This window comes from Semicossyphus pulcher, unplaced genomic scaffold, assembly GCF_022749685.1.
Source record: "Semicossyphus pulcher isolate SPU_LCO1_2020_fin unplaced genomic scaffold, fSemPul1.0.p SCAF_17, whole genome shotgun sequence".
NCBI lineage: Eukaryota > Metazoa > Chordata > Actinopteri > Labriformes > Labridae > Semicossyphus > Semicossyphus pulcher.
In genome coordinates this window covers 10,304,816-10,326,820 of record NW_027211681.1, presented here as the reverse complement: position 1 = coordinate 10,326,820, position 22,005 = coordinate 10,304,816, and the positions used below count along the sequence as shown (strand labels likewise).

General features: G+C 42.2%; 1 protein-coding gene across 1 annotated transcript; it reads left to right on the top strand.

Annotated features, from left to right (window-relative positions):
- The first annotated feature begins 86 nt into the window (after positions 1-86).
- On the top strand, positions 87-21,964 carry pds5a (PDS5 cohesin associated factor A). The gene is made up of 33 exons (XM_069666065.1): positions 87-161; positions 1,073-1,225; positions 8,617-8,820; positions 8,963-9,049; positions 9,148-9,245; positions 9,449-9,575; positions 9,890-9,970; positions 10,072-10,212; positions 10,721-10,836; positions 11,215-11,309; positions 11,423-11,568; positions 11,869-12,020; positions 12,560-12,673; positions 12,952-13,033; positions 13,118-13,166; positions 13,249-13,388; positions 14,076-14,191; positions 14,675-14,780; positions 14,897-15,057; positions 15,209-15,332; positions 15,492-15,650; positions 15,781-15,849; positions 16,025-16,161; positions 16,454-16,577; positions 16,804-17,008; positions 17,335-17,449; positions 17,575-17,707; positions 17,934-18,053; positions 18,181-18,243; positions 18,361-18,512; positions 18,620-18,701; positions 18,798-19,051; positions 20,946-21,964. Exons 2-33 carry the CDS (start codon positions 1,112-1,114, stop codon positions 20,947-20,949), a joined length of 3,870 nt encoding a protein of 1,289 aa, XP_069522166.1. The 5' UTR covers positions 87-161; positions 1,073-1,111; the 3' UTR covers positions 20,950-21,964.
- Positions 21,965-22,005: the final 41 nt, after the last annotated feature.

Here is a 22,005-nt window from a genome sequence, read left to right as displayed (position 1 = left end):
CCGCCATGTATTTGATGCTGCAGTACTCCTGTGAGACCGAGGGGGGCGCTCTGCACCCAGCCTTCACACAGACAGCACTGACTGAACGGACAGAGAGCTTTGTGCCGAAAACTAAACCCAACCTGTGTCAGACTAATGAATTAAAACGGCCCACTTCAGAGGTAAATACTAACGAGGAAACGCTTTGCAAATAACCCGCGGTTGTAGTCGAAGTTGTGTGTTTTAAAATAGATTGATTTTGCATTTGTTAGGTTGCTCAAAATCATCCGTGGGGGCAAGTTGGTAGTGAGAGAGGAGGGCTCAGGGCGACGGTAGCAGCCCTTCTTCGCCTGTAAACTAGCGGCAGTACGGAGCGATGCGTTGAAGTTGAAAAAAGACAGTAACAAGTAAATTAGCTTCATATTTAAACTTCATAAAGTAGTTGCATTTGTTGTAAACACCTGGAATTGACCAAGAGCGTGGCTGTTTCAGGCAAAGATTGTAGGATACTTCACTTCCTCTGTGATTGTCTGTAGCTGGAGATGTGATGGGTACCTGAGTAGTTTGCGGCCTAAGCTAGCAAAGTATGCTACTCAGTTTGCTAGCAGGGCTAACGTGTTTTAGCCGCTCGCTGCTAGCATCGCTTCCTTCCCGCAAAATGCTAGCCGCTAACCAATGATGTTTGTATTGCAACTTGCTAGCTAGCTAATTTCATAACCTGTATGACAGAAGACATACACCGGGTGCTCTTGTGTTGTTTTTAAAGCGGTTTATAGATGTAAGGTCACCGGAGCATCAGCCGAGCTTGTTTGTGTAGCTGTGCGATGTTTGATGAGAAATTTACGGAAAAAATGGAGCTGATGTTTAGCTGGGGTACTTTAGCATGTAAGCTAATAATATGTTCACTGCTGGTTTAATATTGGCTTTACGTCAGAAAAGTTTTCAAGATGATAATATCGTTTAATATACAGGGACTGTGATTTTATTTTAGCGAGAGAAATGAACGACAGGGAAATGAGGATGGTGATTAAAGCGAGGTTTTGGTTAAGAGCGGTAGCATGGTTGTGTTGAACTTTTGTTTTCTGACCCATAGAGGCCAGTAGAAGACCGCGAGGACCATTTATCAACAAGCATGGAGTTCCCGCAACAGCAGAAACCGGCGGGGGACGGAAAGATCACCTATCCTCCCGGAGTAAAGGAGATTACGGACAAAATCAGCAACGATGAGGTGGTCAAACGGCTGAAGGTATGTTGAAGAGGCTGTCTCACTGTCAACATACACGTCACCTCCTTTATCGGCGTCCATTCCCTGGCTCAATGCCCAAACCCTCCTTACTTTGTAAACTACAGTATATTAAATCATAAGAGGCTGTTACTACTTACCTTACTGCAGCTTGTTTGCTCAATGCTTTACTTTTGTTGGGATCATTGATTCTGTATCAACACTTGTAAATAGGGATGATATTGGATTTTTTGCCGATATTTTCCAACCCTTTTTGCCGATTGCCGATTTCGATACCGATATATTAGGCACATGTTATTTTCCACCTAATTGGAGAGAGAACATCAAGTCTCCTCTGTGGTGGAATTGATATCATGCTTACTCTTATGGTAGTGGCCCTCTGGCAGATGCAGAAATAACATAATACAGTGCTTTTTAAAATGTACACATTCACTGGGAAAAGAAAACTACTTAAACTTAGGTTATGTGCAAAATGCCATATTTATTTGTATTTAACATTTTCTTTCAAAGAAAACTGTAATATTCGTCAAGCTTTTTAGGGAATCATTGAGCATTCAGGCATAATTAAAGCGTTGATTTATTGGCAGAAAAATTACATTACATTAAAATTACATTACCACTACCGAGACGTTGCTAAACTTGAGTGTGGCATGATACAACAGATGCAACTGTTCTAACGTATTGAAGTCCCTATCATTTCGTCGTATCGCCTCGAGGCCTGAATAATTGGATGATCCCAAAACATTGCACTAAGAAGCTTTTTTTACAGCAAGGGAACAAGATAGTGACTGGTGTTTGCATTTAGCCCTCCTTTGTTAAATAAACCTTAATCGTGAACAAAATATTGACATATCACCTCTTTCCAAGTCGATATGGTAGGCTTATTAACAAGCCTTGCTTATTTAAATATCCAACAGTAATATTAATTTGAGTTGTGTTTCTGACCGCCTGGTAAATGTGAGTCCAATACCCAATCTCTTATAATCTTTGTTCTTAATATCCACCAACTCATGACGGTGTTATCTGGCTTTTAGCTGCTAAATGCTCTGCCATGTTCACCACCTAACAGTTGACTGTGTATTTAATAGAGATGATGAGCAGATTGGGTACAGTGGGCTAAGACCTTTTCCCCTAAAAACAGCTGTCTATGACCCAAAACAATGCTCTGAGAGAAGAGGGACAGAACCAGAACAGTAAAGGGATGGACTAAACGGCTAAACATTAGGCTGAAAATCGCTATAAAGGAACACTATGACGAGTAGTTTGGCAAACTGATCATTTTACTTTGTTACACTGCATCTTAATACCCAACCCCCCCCTTCCCCCACTATTCAAACCGTCAGCAGTTTCAAAGTTGGCACCAGTGCATCTGTGTTTACACTGATCTTGTGACTCTTCGTAATCACATTAGAGTGTTTACTACACTAATACTGAAACGGTTTCCTGACATCCTAGAGCTGTTTTTATAATGTAGTAATGCAACTACAAAGCACACAACCCTTGGTCTTGTCAAGCTGGACCAGTGTGCTGAATGACAGGCTGTTGACTGTGCAAGACAGATGTTTACAGATCCATTTAACCTCTGCTGTATACTGCTGGGAGCTGGTACTAATTGCATGTGAAGTAATCCAGCCTTTCCACTGCTCGAAGAGATTTAAGATTCATGTTGTACTGCTAGCAGGACAGCTTATTTTATAAGGCTGATGCCCCATTTATTCAGTCGTTTTCAACTACAGTAGCCTCTATCAAAAGTAGTTCTATAGTTTGGTCCAGTTGCTGTGGTAGGTAGGTTGAAACCTTTCTGCATATATGACACACGGCAGGGTTTCAGTACTGAGGGAGTCCAAATAGCAGCAGACTGGCCACAGTTACATTTTATTTGCCCCATTGGTCAAATAGGTGTACGGCTGTGCTGTCTTAATATTATATAAATATCTTAGAATAAACACTCACCTGCCGCTTCTTTAGGTAGACCAGTACAATCTCATAGTATCTAAAACAGCTCTTCCACTACGTCTACTTTTACAAAGATTATCATTTTTGTTGACACTGTCAGAAATTGTATTGAATATATAACTGAGGTGTCAGTGGATTGTTGTGTTGTACTGGAGTGAATTATATTGTGTATATTGGTGTTTCAAATATTCCGCCCCTCTTAGCTATGCCACTTTGCTAAATATTAGGATTATCTCTGAATATAATGCAGTCCAGTTCATACTAAAACCTCAATAATGAAGATGTAGTGAAAGTCATGCCTTTTGACAGTGTTTATTTAAACTGAACATTATGCTTTAAATAAAGGCAGAATTTATGGCAGAGCTGTTGTACAGCATAACATTAGATTGTACCTCATAAAGTGGCCGGGGAGTCCGAGCTAAATAATATGTTACTTACACAATACAATAATATGTTACTTAACTTTCCCAGTGTATATGTGGGATTAAGTTTAATACGATGACAACCTGGTTTGTTTGTTGTTTCTTCATTGTATTAAGCAACTCGCCTTGCATTGTGTTGAACTTGTGACTTCTGCTTTTGCTTGGTTTTTCACTCACACCTTCATGAACTCCCCTTTTCCCTTTAACACCAAGTTATGGTCAATTATTGTGCTGCAGGGCGTTCAATCTGAAGACTGCACTGTCTGCTTTACCTGACTATAAATAGTAGACAATTCATACTTTACTCTTGCTATGAGTAGAAAAGATGATCAACACCACTCTCATGTCTGTATCAATATTACTATAAAGCTACAACGATGCAGCTCGTTGGAGTCTTGTAGTCTCTGTGGGTCTACCAGGTAGCCAGTGAAGACTACAGGAAGTGACTGCCAGCCAGTGGGGGAAGGGGAGGGTTGGGTATTAAGATGCAGTGTAACAAAGTAAAATTATCAGTTTGCCAAACTACTCGTCATAGTGGACCTTTTTATAGCGATTTTCAGCCCAACGTTTAGCTGTTTAGTCCATCCCTTTACTGTTTTGGTTCTGTCCCAGCCAAGAAATCGCATACAGGGTTCAATGACCCCAAAACCCCCAAATATGACATGTATATGGCCCCCTGTGGCCACATACATGTTATATACAATGTTACTTATGAGTAAGTGTTAATAAGTGTTATCCCCGTACTGCGAGCCTTCTCCATGATTACAGTTCCTCAACATCCTAATTGCGCTAGTGTTAGCCAATCCTCCGGCTTTTGAACTTCTCTAGAGGCTAACTTGAGCAGGCAAAGAAAGGAAGCCTTAACAACGAGACTGAGAGAACATATGCAGCAAAAGTTTACAATGAAAATAAGTTATGTCAATTTATTTCCTTGTACTTGTCACTGTTACTGCTATGTTAACATGCGTTAGTTACCTGTTCTCTGTTATATTTACATACGCGTAAATTTGGAACCAAACTCGTACTTTGTCCACAGAATTTAGGGGCTGGGAGGTCAGTCGATTCAGTGCTTAAAAATGTTAGCATTTATCCCTGGTACCCCGTGTTATTGTTGAAACAAAATATAACTTGTTCAAAGAAGTGCTTTCCCGCCGGTCTTTGTGCTAAGCTAAGCTAACTACCTAATGTTTGAGCTCTGGCAGCTCTGTGTTAAAAAATAAGCAAGTGTCTGTGTCGATGAGGTTTGCTTTGTTGCTAAAGATAAATAGTTTAAGTCAGTTCGAGCAACAGATCGGAAAGTTTGAACGTTTATCAGGTTTCAAAACTCTGCGCCGTAGTTTATATAAGGGGCAAATTATTTACAATCCTAAAAAGGTATCACAATGGGGCGCAGTCAGTCGATAGAGCAGGCGCAAAGTCCTCGTCACATCGGCCGCAGATTGAATGGCTAACGAGCTGTGCTGCTGGATGATATCGCTTTGGTAGAAGTTGAGTTGGGCTTGACCATTGCTCGACTGCTCTTTTGCCAGAGCCTGCTTCACCACTACTCCACTCTGCTTGTCACACGGAAATGAATGGTGGGGGGCAGGGTTTTTACTTTTCCCGCAGCGTAACGTCAGTTTGAACACAGCCAGAGGGTTCAATACCCTGGCTGACCTGTTTGAATGACGTGCGAGTAGAGGGTAAATGTTGTTGACTCTACCTGACGGAAAGGAAATAAAAGGAAAATTGTCTGTTTATGATCCATTAGATGTTATCAGAATGATTGAATAAAGTACAGGTTTAATTTATGGCTTAATTATAGTTAAAGATTAGCAGAAACGGTTCAGACTGTTTTTAAAAAAGGATCTTAAATTCAGTCTAAATATACGACAGTAAATAGAGGGTGCAGAGACACACACATACTTTGTTGGCCCACACACTCCTCTCTGTTTGGAGAGCCTTCATCAAATGGGTTGTGACTGTTTCAGCTAAGAACAGCAGAGGGTTGGGGTGAGTGTGTGTACGAGTGTGTGTAGGAGTGAGTGTGGTGCTCTGCAGTCTGCTGGAGCTGTTGGCCCATCCCCCACCCCCGCTGGCTGCCTGGCTGTTTAGAGAGCTCCACTGCTGTGCTTCGCCTCCTTCTCGTTTACACACAGTCGCTCATCATCCTCAAAGAGGAAGTGATAGTTTAAAGTGTGGTGTCCTAGAACCTATCCACAAGGCCTGGGAAGTCCAATGCTATATATATACAACCCCTTGAGATAACAGTGTTAATGTTTAACCTAGAAAGACTCTTAAATATAATATTTATTCCTGTTATTTTAACCATGGGCCTTATTTGTTTTCTTTGATGTCACCCAAATGGAAAAGGGATTTAAATTCAACCCCCCTTTTCAAGAACAAAATAATTTAGGATCCGTGCTAGGCTTTTTTCTTTTGGTCATTTAACTCGCTACAAGTCACAGCAAACCGAGTGGAACTTGTTTTATTCCTGTATTATCTATATAGATATTTTAAAGTGTTAGACACATATTTATAAGCCGATCTCTGCAGCTCTGTGGTGTTTTAGTTCACAGCTTGGGTTGCTGTATGATTGAGTCTGGCTGTTCTCATCAAACACACTCTGACAAGCCAAGAGAATTGTTACTGAGGCAGCTTAGAAGGTGCTGTGGGTCATTTTCTAAGATGCTCTAAATGCCAGACATTATATACTCAACTTCCTCTGTGTTCCTTCCTTATTTATTCTTTGTAGATGACTGGCAAAAACAACTTGTCTCTTAAACATTTTGTATTAAAATCATTGGTTCAGTGTTCCACCGAGTACCGATCTGACCAGTGATAAATTAATACATTTATGCCTCAATCAGTAGCCCTTTTTACACTGTGGTTCTGCCTCAGCCCTCTAACGAGGCTCCACCGTAATGCAGCCTTTGCCATTTTACATTGGACCAAGCAACGCCCGCGTTAAGCCGCCCCAGTGTGTGTTTTTGGCTGACCGCCTGGGTCAGCCCTACACATGGGTCTGTATGTGACTGACTGAGTGAGTGACGGTACTTTCACAGCCATTCGGAGAGAGAGAGTTGCGACATCACAATGGCAGATCATGGAGCAGATTGGACCTCAACTGATGCGACTCTCTCTATACGGCTCTGGATACTTTGTTCGGGGAGTAGGAGGGGCTGCTCCACCGCTGCTCGTATGCTGTCCTCACCTACGTCCGCAGCGTGCACCTGCTTTTTAAACATGTTCTCATCGACCTCCCAAGGACAGTTCTTGTAACACATTGCCCCCTGATGTGATCAGTCACATACTAGGCTTTGACCTAGTCTTGTTACATAGTGTTCCGGTGTTGGGGAAGCAAAACGTGCACGAGGTGTAAACAAACAGTGTGTGCTTTAAAAACAAACACATGGCGTTGTTCCGCCCGGCCTGCTCTGCAGTTTACACAGACACCATTTGGCTTCTGTTGCTACCTCTGATGCCGGCTCAGAGGCGGAACGACTTCGCCCCACCATTCAGCCTCTGTGCGTTTTACGTAGAAGACGGAGTGTAACAGAGGCATAATACTCCCACCTTGAACTGGCAGTGTATAAGGGGCTTATGCGTATAAGAGACTATGATTCAAGTATATAGCAACACAACTTCAAAGAACAAAATCTAGACATGATCATAAAGTGACAAAACATTTCTGAAAAAGTATGCCGCAGATGTGGCTTTGCAGATGTTGCAGGTAACCACATAACAAAGCATCCAGACAGCAGACCCTTTAGCTCCCTCCTTCTTCCTTTGAGCAAAATGGTCGCTGCTAATGTGCAAAGCAGTACAAGGACATTTAATTTAACTTAACTGAAACAGGATCCGATCCATTGTCACTGATACACTATCAGCCTCTTTGAGTCACCACCTGTTTGAAATCTAATATCAGTATGTGATTGGTGCACCTACATTTGGGACTGTAACACTTTAAAAGGACCTAATGGCACAAATTTTGATTAAATGAAAAGTAATCTGTCGTGTTTTAGTTAGTTAAAAAAATCTTTCATTCTTTTGTAAATATTTACTTGTACTGGTTGTGTAAGGGGAATAGTCAGTTTGGGTCAGTGGGCGTCGTGTGACATGCATGTGACGTGCAGTTCCAGCTGAGGCCACTATGCTTAAGCTAGCAGTAAGATTGTGTGTCTGGTAAAACACAATCCCTTTTTACATTGCAATTCCGCCCCAGTGCTGTAACAATGCTCCACCATTATGACGCCTTTGCTATTTTACATTGAACCAAGCAACGCCGGAGTAAAGCCGCCCCAATGTGTGTTTTTACCAATGACTGCATATACAGATGGACGATGCGTCTCCATCTGCTCTAATGGTGTTTGGAATTGATGCCAAACCGTTATTATTGACAAATAATGAAACCATGTTTGAGAAAAATGTATTTTGATTCTATAGATTGACTCATCTCCCATCTGTTGACATTGAGGAGGCGGGCTTTATGACCTATACTACAGCCAGTCAGCAGGGGGCGCTCAAAATGTTTTGGCTTCACTTCTAGGGAGCTGTCATGCATTATTAATATAGTCTGTGGTTTTTACGTAGCGTACTGGTGTTGTGGAAGCAAAACGTGCACGAGGTGTAAACAAAGACGTGCTTCCCACACACACACACACATTCACATACACCGCTGTTCCGTCTCTGTTACTACCTCCGATGTTGCCTCAGAGGCGGAACAACTTTGCCCCACAATTCCACCTTGAACTGACAGTGTAAAAGGGGCAACAGTTTTGCAGTTTGTGCCACACACAGACATTTTGCAGGCGCAACCAACTCAATTAAAAGTGCTGCTGTAAATAGTTTAGAAATTTCAGGATCTTGTGCTGGAGATGAAAAGAGGCCGAGCCCTCTGTCACACAAACTCTACAAAGATAACGTAGACAAACCTTTGATGCTATATATTCTAAATGCAGTGCTTGTAAACAATCAGATTGCTTTATTTCTGATGTTTCCCGTCTCACCCTCCTCCCTTGTCGCTCTGTTTCCCAGATGGTGGTGAAAACCTACATGGACATGGACCAGGACTCTGAAGAAGAGAAGCAGCAGTATCTCGCCCTGGCGCTCCACCTCGCCTCAGAGTTCTTCCTCAGGAACCCCAACAAAGACGTACGGCTCCTGGTGGCCTGCTGTCTGGCCGACATCTTCAGGATCTATGCTCCTGAGGCCCCCTACACCTCCCACGACAAACTCAAGGTCAGGAACAGACCCGGGACCAGTGACTAAGAACAATACTCATAGGAATAATACTCATACACTATGTAAACAGTTGTTTGCAGTTACGTAAACTAGTTATTATTCAATGACATGTTAAAATGTTTTCTTTTCATGTCTCCAGGACATCTTCCTGTTCATCACCAGGCAGCTGAAGGGACTGGAAGACACCAAGAGCCCTCAGTTCAACAGATACTTCTACCTGCTGGAGGTGAGAGACGAGGGGCTGAACATGTGTCTTGGTAATTGTAGTTCAAGGGACCGCACATCAAGCTGCTGATGATAATGTTATTTTCTGTGCTTCTCTAGAATCTGGCGTGGGTGAAGTCATACAACATATGCTTTGAGCTGGAGGACTGCAATGAGATATTCATCCAGCTTTTTAAGACGCTCTTCTCTGTCATCAAGTAAGGCCCGTCCTTTTGTGTTAAATCTCTTTGTTTTTTACGTCACATTATTTTTTATAGATCACTATTTATCAGACATTTTTATATTTCAAAATCGTCCCCACTGGTAGGAGGAAGTAGGTATTTATAACATGATCTCCTGATGGCGATTGTTTGAACCGACTGTGATCTTTCCCTCTCATCTCGTGTCTCTTCCTCTGCAGTAACAGCCATAACCAGAAGGTGCAGATGCACATGATGGACCTGATGAGCTCCATCATCATGGAGGGAGACGGAGTCACACAGGAGCTGCTGGACACCATCCTCATTAACCTCATTCCTGCACACAAGGTAGATCACACAAAATGATATTTTTGTCTTTTTATTTGTCATTTAATTGTTAGAATACATTTGAGATTTTTTTATAAATGAATACATTGGTGAGGAAAAAACAGAAAAAATAACTTAAACTTAGAAATGACCGTTTTCAGCACAAAGACTCTGTGGATTACTGTTTATTATTAGCCTTGCATGTTTTTCACATCTGTCTCTGTCATGTTGGACACCGACCAAAGTCGTGATGTTCTGGCTATCAGTGGATGTTTTAGTAAGATGTTCACTGTAAGTTAAACTCATTCATCAGTGTTTAACTTTTCTCTGAACAGAATCTGAACAAGCAAGCGTACGATCTTGCCAAGACTTTGCTGAAGAGAACCGTGCAGACCATTGAGACGTGCATTGCAAACGTAAGAAGTTTTCTTCTCACTGTCAACATATCTGGCTTTTATCTACAGCACATTTTGTTGTAATTATTTATCTCACACTGCTTTTTATTTCCCTTTTACAGTTCTTCAATCAGGTTTTAGTGATGGGCAAGTCATCAGTCAGCGACCTTTCGGAGCACGTCTTTGACCTCATCCAGGAGCTGTTCGCCATCGACCCCATGCTGCTAACCTCTGTCATGCCACAGCTGGAGTTCAAACTTAAGGTTAATACAACACGCATGCCTTGCTCAAACCATTACCATATATCATACTTAGGAGAGAGTATGACCCTTAACACACCTGGTGTTAACATACTTTATGTCCTGGGTGATCCGATCACAAGTGGTCAGCTCTAAGCACTAGCATTCACAAATCTTCAGTGACCACTTGTGATCGGATCTCCCTTGTCTGCTCTGTGTGTCATCAGCATGACCACATTAAAAGGTCACTTTGCAGGGCAGGCAGAAGAGGCAGCTATCTGTTGCGGCTCCTGTGTGTACCACAGACTGAATGTATATTGGTCAGGATGAGTATGTTGAGGTGATTTGAGTAAAGGGAGTTTATTTTTCATTGTTCTTTTGGTAATGGGAGTAAAACTTCCCAGCTTTTCCCAGTCAAAGCACTACACTGTTTTCTTTTCTTATTGGGAGAGTGACGTGAATAAAATTAATTTTAGTTTGGAAAATGTCTGAATAATACATAAATACAATACATTGCTTTCTGTGCTTGCAGAGCAACGATGGCGAGGAGCGCTTGGCTGTCGTGCGGCTGCTAGCTAAGTTGTTTGGGGCCAAAGACTCGGAGCTGGCCTCACAGAACAGACCGCTGTGGCAGTGCTTCTTAGGACGGTGAGTTACAGGAACACTTTACAGACGGATGTGATGCTTTGATCTGATCCATTTCAGCTCGGAAAGACTTGAGCACAGGAGGTTGACACTGAAATAAGAATTATAAGTGAGAGGAAAGTTTTGAATTCTGTTGGTCATGTGATAATTGGTTAATTTAGGTTCCTTTTGAGATTTATCAATGAACCACCCATAATAAAGAAGGAAGTAAGCTAATGAAAGAGGGTGCACAAATGAGCAGTAGCACTCATAAGACATTTACTCAGTGTCATTCAGAAACTGCTTATTTTCACTGCCAAGCACCTGCTTGCTCTCCTGCCTTCTCAAATTATGATTCACAATCACTTGATCTCATTATGTATTACCAATGTTTTTCTACAGGTTCAACGACATCCACGTTCCAGTCCGGCTAGAATGTGTCAAGTTTGCCAGCCACTGCCTCATGAACCACCCAGACCTGGCCCGAGACTTGACAGGTGAACTTTCCCACATGTTTGTGTTCCTCGCTGTGTCTTCTTCACTCTTCCTTTCACATTATGCTCTGAACAAAAAATTAAGTTACACGTCTTTCTACTTATCGTCCAATCAGAGTATTTGAAGGTGCGTTCCCATGACCCGGAGGAAGCCATCCGTCATGACGTCATCGTCACCATCATCAACGCCGGGAAGAAAGATCTCAACCTGGTCAACGACCAGCTGCTGGGCTTCGTACGGGAAAGGACCTTAGACAAGAGGGTGAGACAAAGATGCACTTGCATATGGAGCATCAATAGAGCAGATATTATACGCAGGTGGCTGTATTTATTTAGCTTTAATATAAAAGCTTTCATATCATTGTTCAGACACTTACAGCAACTATGATAGGGTTCATTCAGTCTGATTTTCAGCTCTTGTGGGTCTTTTGTTCCATCCCACCCACATTAACAGATTGCAGATTCTCATGATGTCGCAACAGTAGAATAAATCCTCTTAACACTGAGTTGACATCTTCAAAAAAATCTTAGTTTCATTTGTCTCTCTTCCCTCCCCCTCTAGTGGCGCGTGCGTAAGGAGGCCATGATGGGCCTGGCTCAGCTTTATAAGAAATACTGTCTGCACCACGAGGCCGGGAAAGAGTCCGCTCAGAAAATCAGCTGGATCAAAGACAAACTGCTGCACATCTACTATCAGAACAGCATTGACGACAAGTGAGTAATGCATAGATCCTGTATATACACTCACCGGCCACTTCATTAGGTACACCTGAAAAATCTAATGTAATCCAACACACCAGCTCAGCCATAAGATTTGCTTGTATGTTGCCTGTAATGTACTAAGCTGTCACAGACGTGTTAATTCAGTGGTATTTCAGCGTCATAATTGGTGGTGGGGCTGTACTGAGGTTTCTAATACTCCGGCCCCCTCATGTATGTAAATAACAAAAAATTACAAACACATCTCTATTATTTAGTTCACTACAACACCACCTTTAACTATGGCCCCAGTAATAAACAATCAACACACTCTCAACAAAACAAAAGTCAACAAAAACTAAACTTCATTAAAGCAGAATCTATAGCAGTGCTGTTGTATTGAACCGCATTAGATTGTACAGGTGTACCTAATGGAGTGGCCGGTGAGTGTATAGATGCTAGTGTAATTAGCACAGATCTTTGTGTAGTCCTTTCCTGCTTATTTCTCCCTATTTTGGCAAAAATCATAGAAACGTTCTGCTCCATTTCTCCAGGTTGTTAGTAGAGAAGATCTTTGCCCAGTACATGGTCCCTCACAGTCTTGACACAGAGGAGAAGATGAAGTGTCTGTACTACCTGTATGCCTGCCTGGACACAAATGCTGTCAAGTAAGTAAACGTGCAACATTGATTTCTCGCAGAAACAAAAGAGTTAGTTTATGTGAGTTCACGCATGAATATCGACAGAATGTTTGCTGTAACCTGTCGTGGCGGCATGAAACGATGATGGCGAAATAGCAAGCACATCCGACCCTGTAACATTAACCCAAACAACACACACTATGATATCAACATTACATTTGTAAGGACAGTATGTTGATCATCCTCGGTGTATGTGTCTCCTCTCCTTTCAACTCATTCATGATGTAATTGATCCGTTCATCCAGGGCCCTGAATGAGATGTGGAAGTGTCAGAACATGCTCAGAGGCCTCGTCAAAGAGCTGCTGGACCTCCACAAGCTGCCGGCGGTGAGTTGACACACACTTAGAAATTAAACCTTGTCCTTCATGCCTTTAAATTCGTTTGACGTCTTTCTCTCTTTCCCCTTGTAGTCCGAGGCCAATAACACAGCCATGTTTGGGAAGCTGATGTGCATTGCCAGTAAGTTAGAACTTCCAAATGATAAATGTTCACTCTACTTAATGTGAGCGGCATCCTCATTTACTCTGCTTTATGCTCACAGAGAATCTTCCAGATGCGGGAAAGGCCCAGGACTTCATGAAGAAGTTCAACCAGGTTCTTGGTGAGGACGAGAAGCTCAGAGTCCAGCTGGAGATGCTCATAAGCCCGACCTGCTCCTGCAAACAGGCTGAGATCTGTGTGGTGAGAGGATACAGAACAAACACACACACACACACACACACACACACACACACAGAGTCAGTCTGCTACTCTCCCCCATATTTAACACATGCACACAAGTGTTAACATTGCAAACATGTTGGCTACAGAAACACAACAAGGCTTAAATCTGTGAAGCTGACAACAGGAGTCCTCTGGGAGTTGAGGCTGTGTCTTTGATTCCCACAGGACGATTGTTGTTTTCTGTGGCTTTAAAGAAAAGAAGGAACTCAGGGTAGTTCCTGAAAGTTGATCATTGTTTTTTGTTCTTTCAAGGATCAGTCGCAAGATTCTATTTTCTATTGTTTTGTTTTTGCTTTTCCTGGAAATCAGGTTTAATGTTATTTACAAAAACCTGCCGACCAGTTTGATTTTAAGCTAAGAAGTCACAGTGACTACAAGCTACCTTCATTGTTAGACATGTTGGTCACATTTCACTCCTCTTCAACTTTTAGTAAAAGGGAAGAAAAAAAATGTTCTATCCCACCTTGTGTGTTTGAATTTTAGTGGTCCTATGAGCTCTCCTCCAGTGTCAACGAATGAACGTCGTTAAGGGAAGGTTGTCCCAAATTTAGCAACTCAAACCTGTGCGTAAATGCATATGCAGATAAATCGGGTCATATCCATTGATGCTTGTAATTAATTGTGTAATGTTTGTACTGTGTCCAGAGGGAGATCACTCGGAAGTTGACATTCCCAAAGCAGCCCACCAACCCGTTCCTGGAGATGGTTAAATTCCTGCTGGAGCGCATCGCCCCCGTCCACATCGACTCTGAGGCCATCAGGTCAGAAAAATTCTAATACCAATAAAATGGATTAATGAAGATTTTAATTCAAATTGAACAGGATTATTTTTGATTGTTTCCTCTTATATTGGATTAAAGTGTCTTTTTGTACAGTACACACACAAACAGGCGGTCATAAGACAGACCAGCAGGCTGTGTGTTCGACTATCTCAGGGATAGAGACACAGGGAGAGCATGAAGCTCCCTGTTTCATTGTGTAATACCATAAACAGGCTTTTCTCATTCACTGAGACACCTTGTGGTGGGGAACTGTAACTACAGGCCTCAGACAGGGAACAGGTTTAACCCTTTCTGCTTTATGGAAAAACACCATGAGACAGGAAACACGCACACTGAATGACTTCTTCAGTCTTATACTTATTATTATATTTTTCCTAACTATTAGTTTGTCACATGAAACACAAATCTTGAGATAATTTGAACAGAGGGACGGTGATGATTCATATTTTTTTTTTCTTTTAGTGCTCTGGTGAAGCTGCTGAACAAATCCATTGAGGGCACAGCTGACGATGATGAGGAAGGAGTTACCCCTGATACAGCCATCCGTGCAGGCCTGGAGCTACTTAAGGTACATTGCATGGACCGAGCATACTGTATAACAACAAAGTCAATGCCCAAAACATGCGCGTGAATAGTAGTTAACTGGTAAGTAAATTATTTCTGATCTTTCTATGCTTCTTGCAGGTCCTGTCGTTTACCCACCCAACAGCGTTCCACTCAGCAGAAACCTACGAGTCTCTGCTCCAATGTTTGAAAATGGAGGATGAGAAAGTGGCCGAGGCAGCCATCCAGATATTCAGAAACACGGGGCAGAAGATTGAGACAGAGCTGCAGCAGATAAGATCGTAAGTGCAAGCGAAGAATACAGACAATAGACTTTTTTTCATAGGACAGTTTTCTGCAGTTTAAGTGTTGTTACACGACATTTAGGCAAAGGACATTCACATATGATGCTGTACAATTAAAGAAGACTGTTTGTTCTTATGTGTCTACCAGGACTCTGATTCCCATCCTGCATCAGAAAGCCAAGCGGGGCACACCTCACCAGGCCAAGCAGGCCGTCCACTGTATCCATGCCATCTTTAACAACAAGGAAGTGCAGCTGGCACAGATTTTTGAGGTATTTTCCAAACTTACTGACTTGCAGGGATGTACCTTTTTGTTTTATAAATAGAACATTCTATTAATCAACTTGTACTGTACATGATTTTCTCCTGTCTTTCCAGTGTTTGCCAATATTTTCTTGAATTGACATTTTTCCTTCTGCCTTCCCCCTCAGCCTCTGTCACGTAGTCTGAACGCAGACGTCCCCGAGCAGCTCATCACTCCCCTTGTGTCCCTGGGCCACATCTCCATGCTGGCCCCAGATCAGTTTGCTTCACCAATGAAGTCCATTGTTGCTAATTTCATTGTCAAGGACCTGCTTATGAATGACAGGGTGTGTGGAGATTAAATTATATGCCAATTGTGCAAATATAATTACACGTATGTTTGCTGCAACTGTCATCTAGCACCTGTTCATAAGTTATAACACTCAAACATACTTTGATGTGTCTGTGTGTCTGCAGTCTGTGGGAAACAAGAACGGGAAGCTGTGGTCCACTGATGAGGAGGTGTCACCTGAGGTCCTAGCTAAAGTAAGAGAAGCTCAATCTCATGTTTATTTTAATTCATTCATGTGCATCCACAGTCTAGTTCAGATGTTTACGATTTGGATCTTGTTTGATATTTTTGTAACAAAAAAAAAGATTGGATGTAGAGCTGACAGGATTACGCTTTGCCTGATGATTTATGCTCATCCTGTTTCTGCAGGTGCAGGCCATCAAGCTGCTAGTACGTTGGTTACTAGGGATGAAGAACAACCAGTCCAAGTCGGCAAACTCGACCCTGCGTCTGCTGTCAGCCATGCTGGTCAGCGAAGGAGACCTCACAGAGCAGAAGAAGATCAGGTAACTTAGTGGGATGTTTACTGTAGAGCTGTTGGAAGTTAATGATCTTGTTGGGGCATGTACGAGAGAACTAGCTAACTTTGAAGGAAGCCCTTAGCTTTTTATCTATGTCTTGATCTTTAGGAGTAAAAGTAAAGTCAACATGATGTTTATAACAATGTTATTACCCAATAGATAAACAGTTACAGATTCAGAGGTAAACTTAAGGAACAAAATTGCAGGATGTGAATTGATTTTAATTATTTCATCAGTGTCATCCTTCTGCCTGTTTGTCGTCTCTTCCTCTTCACAGTAAGTCGGACATGTCTCGTCTGAGGCTGGCCGCAGGGGGAGCTATCATGAAGTTGGCCCAGGAGCCCTGTTACCATGACATCATCACACCTGAACAGTTTCAGCTCTGCGGTCTTGTTATCAACGTCAGTCTTACCTTCACACAACTTTTTTTATAAGCCTTTTTCACAGAACACTTTTTGACACGCAACAGTTGTGAAGTTGAGAAATGGCTGACATCCATGTAGCTGCTTCAGGGTCCTGGTATTGTGCATGCAGGCTTGCTGTCAGAATGGAGCTATTATTACAACACGTTAGTTCACTTTTACGAGTCTGCTGTGATAAGCCTAAAATGTGTCTTCCTCTGTGCAGGATGAGTGCTACCAGGTCCGTCAGATATTTGCTCAGAAGTTGCACCTTGCTCTTGTCAAACTGACGCTGCCCCTGGAGTACCTGGCCGTCTTCGCCCTGTGTGCCAAGGACCCGGTGAAGGAGCGCCGCGCCCACGCCCGACAGTGCCTCCTTAAAAACATCTCCGTCCGCAGAGAGTACATCAAACAAAATCCGCTCGCTCAGGGTCAGTGCTCAACCTTTGGATGTGTTTTATAATGATGCTTCATGCACTACGTGATTATACACTGTTGTTTCTTTACACTGGTTTTTATTTGTGCTTTATTGGACAAGAAGGAAAATCCAGATTTACCACAAATTGTAGCAGAAATCAGCCTTTGTGTTGTGATTCATTGCCTACGTCTGTCTGTCGATCTTTGTTCACCTCAGTCGAACACAAAAGTGTTTCCTCTCAATTTTTTAATTCTTAATTTAAAGGGGAAAAAAAGCAAACACAAACAGATGGATGGAGACTTTTAAACATTAAAATAAGATATGTTCTTTTCTCCTCAGAAAAACTAGTCTCCCTCCTTCCTGAATATGTCGTTCCCTACATGATTCACCTGCTGGCCCACGACCCAGACTTCACAAAACCGCATGAATATGAGCAGCTCAAAGACATCAAAGAGTGAGTGTCGACATCCTGTGTTTTGGTTTTGTGTTCTTAACTAACCCTGAATCTGATAATGCAGGTGTAAACGTCTGCAATTCACACTGTAACATGTAACGTGTTTGTTGTGCTTATATTTGCAGGTGCCTGTGGTTCATGCTGGAAGTGCTGATGACTAAGAATGAGAACAACAGTCACGCTTTTCTAAGAAAGATGGTCGAGAACATCAAACAGACGAAAGATGCACAGTGTCCGGATGATACAAAGGCCAATGAGGTATGCACAGACACATATCATGTTTGGCTGTAAAACATCTTTTTGGCTGGAGCTTCCCGACAGTTGAAAATCTGCAGCATATTCAGGTTTTAATCATGTATTAAAATGTTGAATTTATGTGGTAGCATCCCCATTTTTGAGTGTACACATCATTTGGAAACTCAGATCATTGTGAACTAATAACCATCCAACAGTCCTAAGCTTGTGTCTCATGTTGTGGTTACAGAAGCTGTATATCGTCTGCGATGTTGCTCTCTTTGTTATCGCGAACAAGAGCACTGCCTGTCACCTGGATTCACCGAAAGACCCAGTCCTACCCTCAAAGTTCTTCATCGTTCAGGACAAGGCAATATATACACACCTGTGTAGTAGTATATATAATTGTGGGGCAGCTACTTGTAAGGTTAGAGCCCAAATGTAGTTATATTTGTGCCTTAATGTTTGTCCTAATGAAGGTTTTCTCTTCTTATCAGGACTTCAAAAATGATAAGGAGTATCTGTCGACAGAGATGAGACAAATACTGCTCTCTGGAAAGGTAAATGCAATACACTTGATGCTTTCATGACCACTGTGAGAAGGAAAGATCCACAATATAGGATTGAGGTAAATTAATTTCAAGCATTTATTGGAAAAATAACTCTCCTCCTCACAGCCTAAACCAGCACCGGTGTTGGGAGCTGTGAACAAGCCTCTGACCGTACCAGGGAGGAGGATCTTCACCAAGACCACACCAGCCTCAGACACAGCCAGTAACACCAGCACCAACTCCTCCCCGCTGAGCTCCTCAACCATCAACAAGAACAGGTACAGACATGCACACGCTAACACACATGCACGCACACACATACACACCAACAAAAAACAATGCTGCCTTCCATTGTGTGGTTTTGAAATGTGTCTTGTAATAACAGCAACGCTGCCACTGAGTCATCAGAGAGCCGGGCGCAGGAAAACAATGAGAACCCAGTCATCAAGAATGACGAGGGCAAGAAGGTAAGTTCAGGACGACCATGTGTGAAACTACACACTCTACTTACTCTGAAATGTTTTGCAGCTTTAACTGAGCTATCCTCTTAATGTCTGTATCAGGAGGAGCCCAGTCAGAATGCAACCCCCACCACCGAGACAGAAGCGTCACCTGTCAAACGACGTGGCCGTCCACCTAAATCGGCTGCTGCTCCAGCGGGTGCTGAAAAAGATGGAGCAGCAGCACCAACGGGGGCCGGCAGAGGAAGGAAGAGAGCAGCCGACCCAAACTCCAACCCTTCTGCAGAGTCAATCAACACCAAGATGTCAAAACAGCAGAACGATGAAGGGACAAAGAGACAGATCGACTTGCAGAGGTGAGAGAGAAGAGAGGAGCCGAGGAAGAGAAAAGGTGGTTCTCTAAGCTTACTGGGATGCTTTTTAGCTGTGTAGTGTCTCCTGACGGATTGCACAGATTTCCCATTATCCCTCAGATGTCAACTTTCTTCTCTTCAGGTGTCCGTTGAGCAGAGAGAATAAAACAGTGAGAGAGTGGGAGCCTGAAGAGGAGACAGGGAGAGCTGTAGTTGCCCTCCTCCTGGGCAGTGAGGGCGACACAGAGATAGAACTGGAGTCCAGCCCGGAGGGAGTTATCTGTGGCAGGAAGAACAGAGAGAGATCCCCCCAGGGGGATAACAAGTGTGCAAGAAGGGGAGCTCCTTCTGGCAGGCAGGGAGACCCCAACAGTGGCAACAGGGCAGACAGGCTGGCAGTGAGTTGGATTAGTCCAGGATGTCATACAGCCCTAACACAATGAGTTTGTTAAAAACGTTTTAGGAATAAATTTAGAGTGGTGAGACGAAAGAAGCTTGAGCTGGAAGGGTGTTAGCCAACCATTAGCTTAGCATGGCAGAGAGTGGCAAAGGCCAGCCTGGTTCTGACCAAATATATGTCTACCACAACATCCAAAGTTCACTAACAAACATCCTATATCTGGTTTGTTTAACCTGTTAACACAAACAGAAATATACAGTCCAAGATTTGCAGTAGTAGTAAGTTACATGCTGAACTTGTTCCCTGAAAACAGTTTAGCGACCCCTCAGCAACCTGTGTGCAGTATATCTGGCTCTTAAAGGAAGCTCTTTCAATTCTTAACCCAAGATGCAAATGAGGGGCTTCATGGAAAATGAAGGTTTCATTGTTTTTTGGGGGCTTAACATGTGCTCAAAACATAAAGTAAAGATGTCTAAGTCGCTGCTGTGAGCTCTCAGACTTAACGAAAGCACATCAAGATGAGTTATAATTCTATAAGTGAACAGTTACAGGAAGTGTCATTAACTATTTCCATAGGAAAGAAATTTCTGCTAAATGGAATGCAATCTCCGATCCCATCGGCTATAGTCTGACGACGATATAGCCTCTGGGGACACTGGTGAACATGCCGGGCGGTTAGCGATAAACGGATTCCAGTCAAGACTTCCTTTTCCGTGTGCTGCAGCGTTTACAGAAAAAGAACCTGTTTTCTTGTGATTTACTTTAATTAACAGGTCTTGCCTTTGCCAAAATTTCAACATCATGATGCAGATTTGTAAGAAGTAAAGATGAAGCTCTGTCAGGTCTGTCCTCAAGACGAGAAGAAAACTAATTTTAAAATGCTCCTTTGTTGAACAGAGGTCGGATTGATCATTTCTGATGCATTCGAGGAAGTCTGGAAATCTGAATGCTGAACGGCTTTCGTGACACCGCGTCAAGGGAATTTATCTCAAGTCGAATTTCAGATCTAGAACGAATTGTTAGCTGTTAGCACGCAGATGTCTGTTTTAAAGATATTAATAAGAAGGTAAATCATTGTCAGATAGCTGCTGATGGGAGCCGGGAGGTCATTATGGCGCATTACGTTCCACCTGCTTTTGCGCTCCACAAGGACTGTTTTTCCTGCATATGCCGCAGCCTGCTTATACGTGATTGGTCAATATTACTTGGACTACAAGCATAGCACAAACAGAAACACTCGCAGTTCACGTCCCTGCCTAAAGATAATACATTTCTATGTAGAATCTGTAAATGGAGATTAAGTGGTATATAACTGCTATGTTATGAGGGGCATTATTCACAATAGTTAACTTTCAGTATATTGTGTTTTTCAAGTCAAAGTAAAGTAAAAGCAACCAGCCGTGGACAACAAAACCAGTGTTATGTTGTTGTTCTCTGTTCTGATGGTCTGTAAGTCACTGCAGGGGACTGACACTGAGTCCAACCTTTGTCTTTCAGGTAAAGAGGAAACCGGTGAAGGTGAAATCAAGACTGTAGAGAAAATGGGCCAGACTCTTCCTCATACCTCCCCCGACCCTGCGCACTCGCTCCTCCGACTCTAAAGCTTTCCTGGACACATTATGGACCTTTCTTAAAACACACATGTACACACACAAACACACACCACTGACATCCTAGAAGGTTTTAAATACCTTATAGTCATGATTTAAAGCTCATTGTATGTAGGTCTTATTAAAAAAAACATGTTATTTTTTTCCTTTGTGTTTGTTGCTCTTTGCTTCTTTTGTGGAGCCATTTTTAAGAAAAAAAAACAGGATGGACATTTTACAAACGTTTTAATCTGGTTATGATTGTTGCTTATTAAATTCCCTGGAAAAAATCCTACTGTACGTGTCCTGACCTCTTCCTCATTGTGTCTTTTCATTTTGAGCTCACTGATTTTTTTATTTTTTATTTACACAGTTGTATTTTGTAAAAATGCAGTTAAACCTTTCATCAGACAAATTATAATAGCAGCAAATTGATAAGTTGTTGGAACATCACAGCATCAGATCTGTGAATTTAACAGATGTATCAGCACCTAAATTGGTATATTTAGGTTTCTAACTTTGGTATGTGTTGGTGCTTTGGCTTCGCTGTAACTCTGGGTGGCAGATAACTGTAATTAAGTGTTTTGAAGGCCTTTGGATTTATTTGTACGGTGTTAGTGGACAATTTTGAGCCTTACATCCAGCTGAATACACTTTTTAGGTTTTTTACTGCTGAAGAATGACAGTCCTTCACTTTGGAATGCATAAACAAAATATTACTATACAAGTACTTGGCCAGGTTTTTCTTCTTTTACAATATATATTTTTTGTACTTTTCATTGTTATTTTTTTGGCGATAGCCTGCTCTTAAGGATTGAGTGAGTAAGAAAGGTGCTGGGTTTTGATGATGATTTTTGATGTAGTTAAAAAGTCTCCTTATTCTCATGATCATATTTAATTTTCCAGAAGAAATAAATATCTTTTAGACGCAACCATCCAGTGCTTTTGTCTTGATCACATCTTTATGG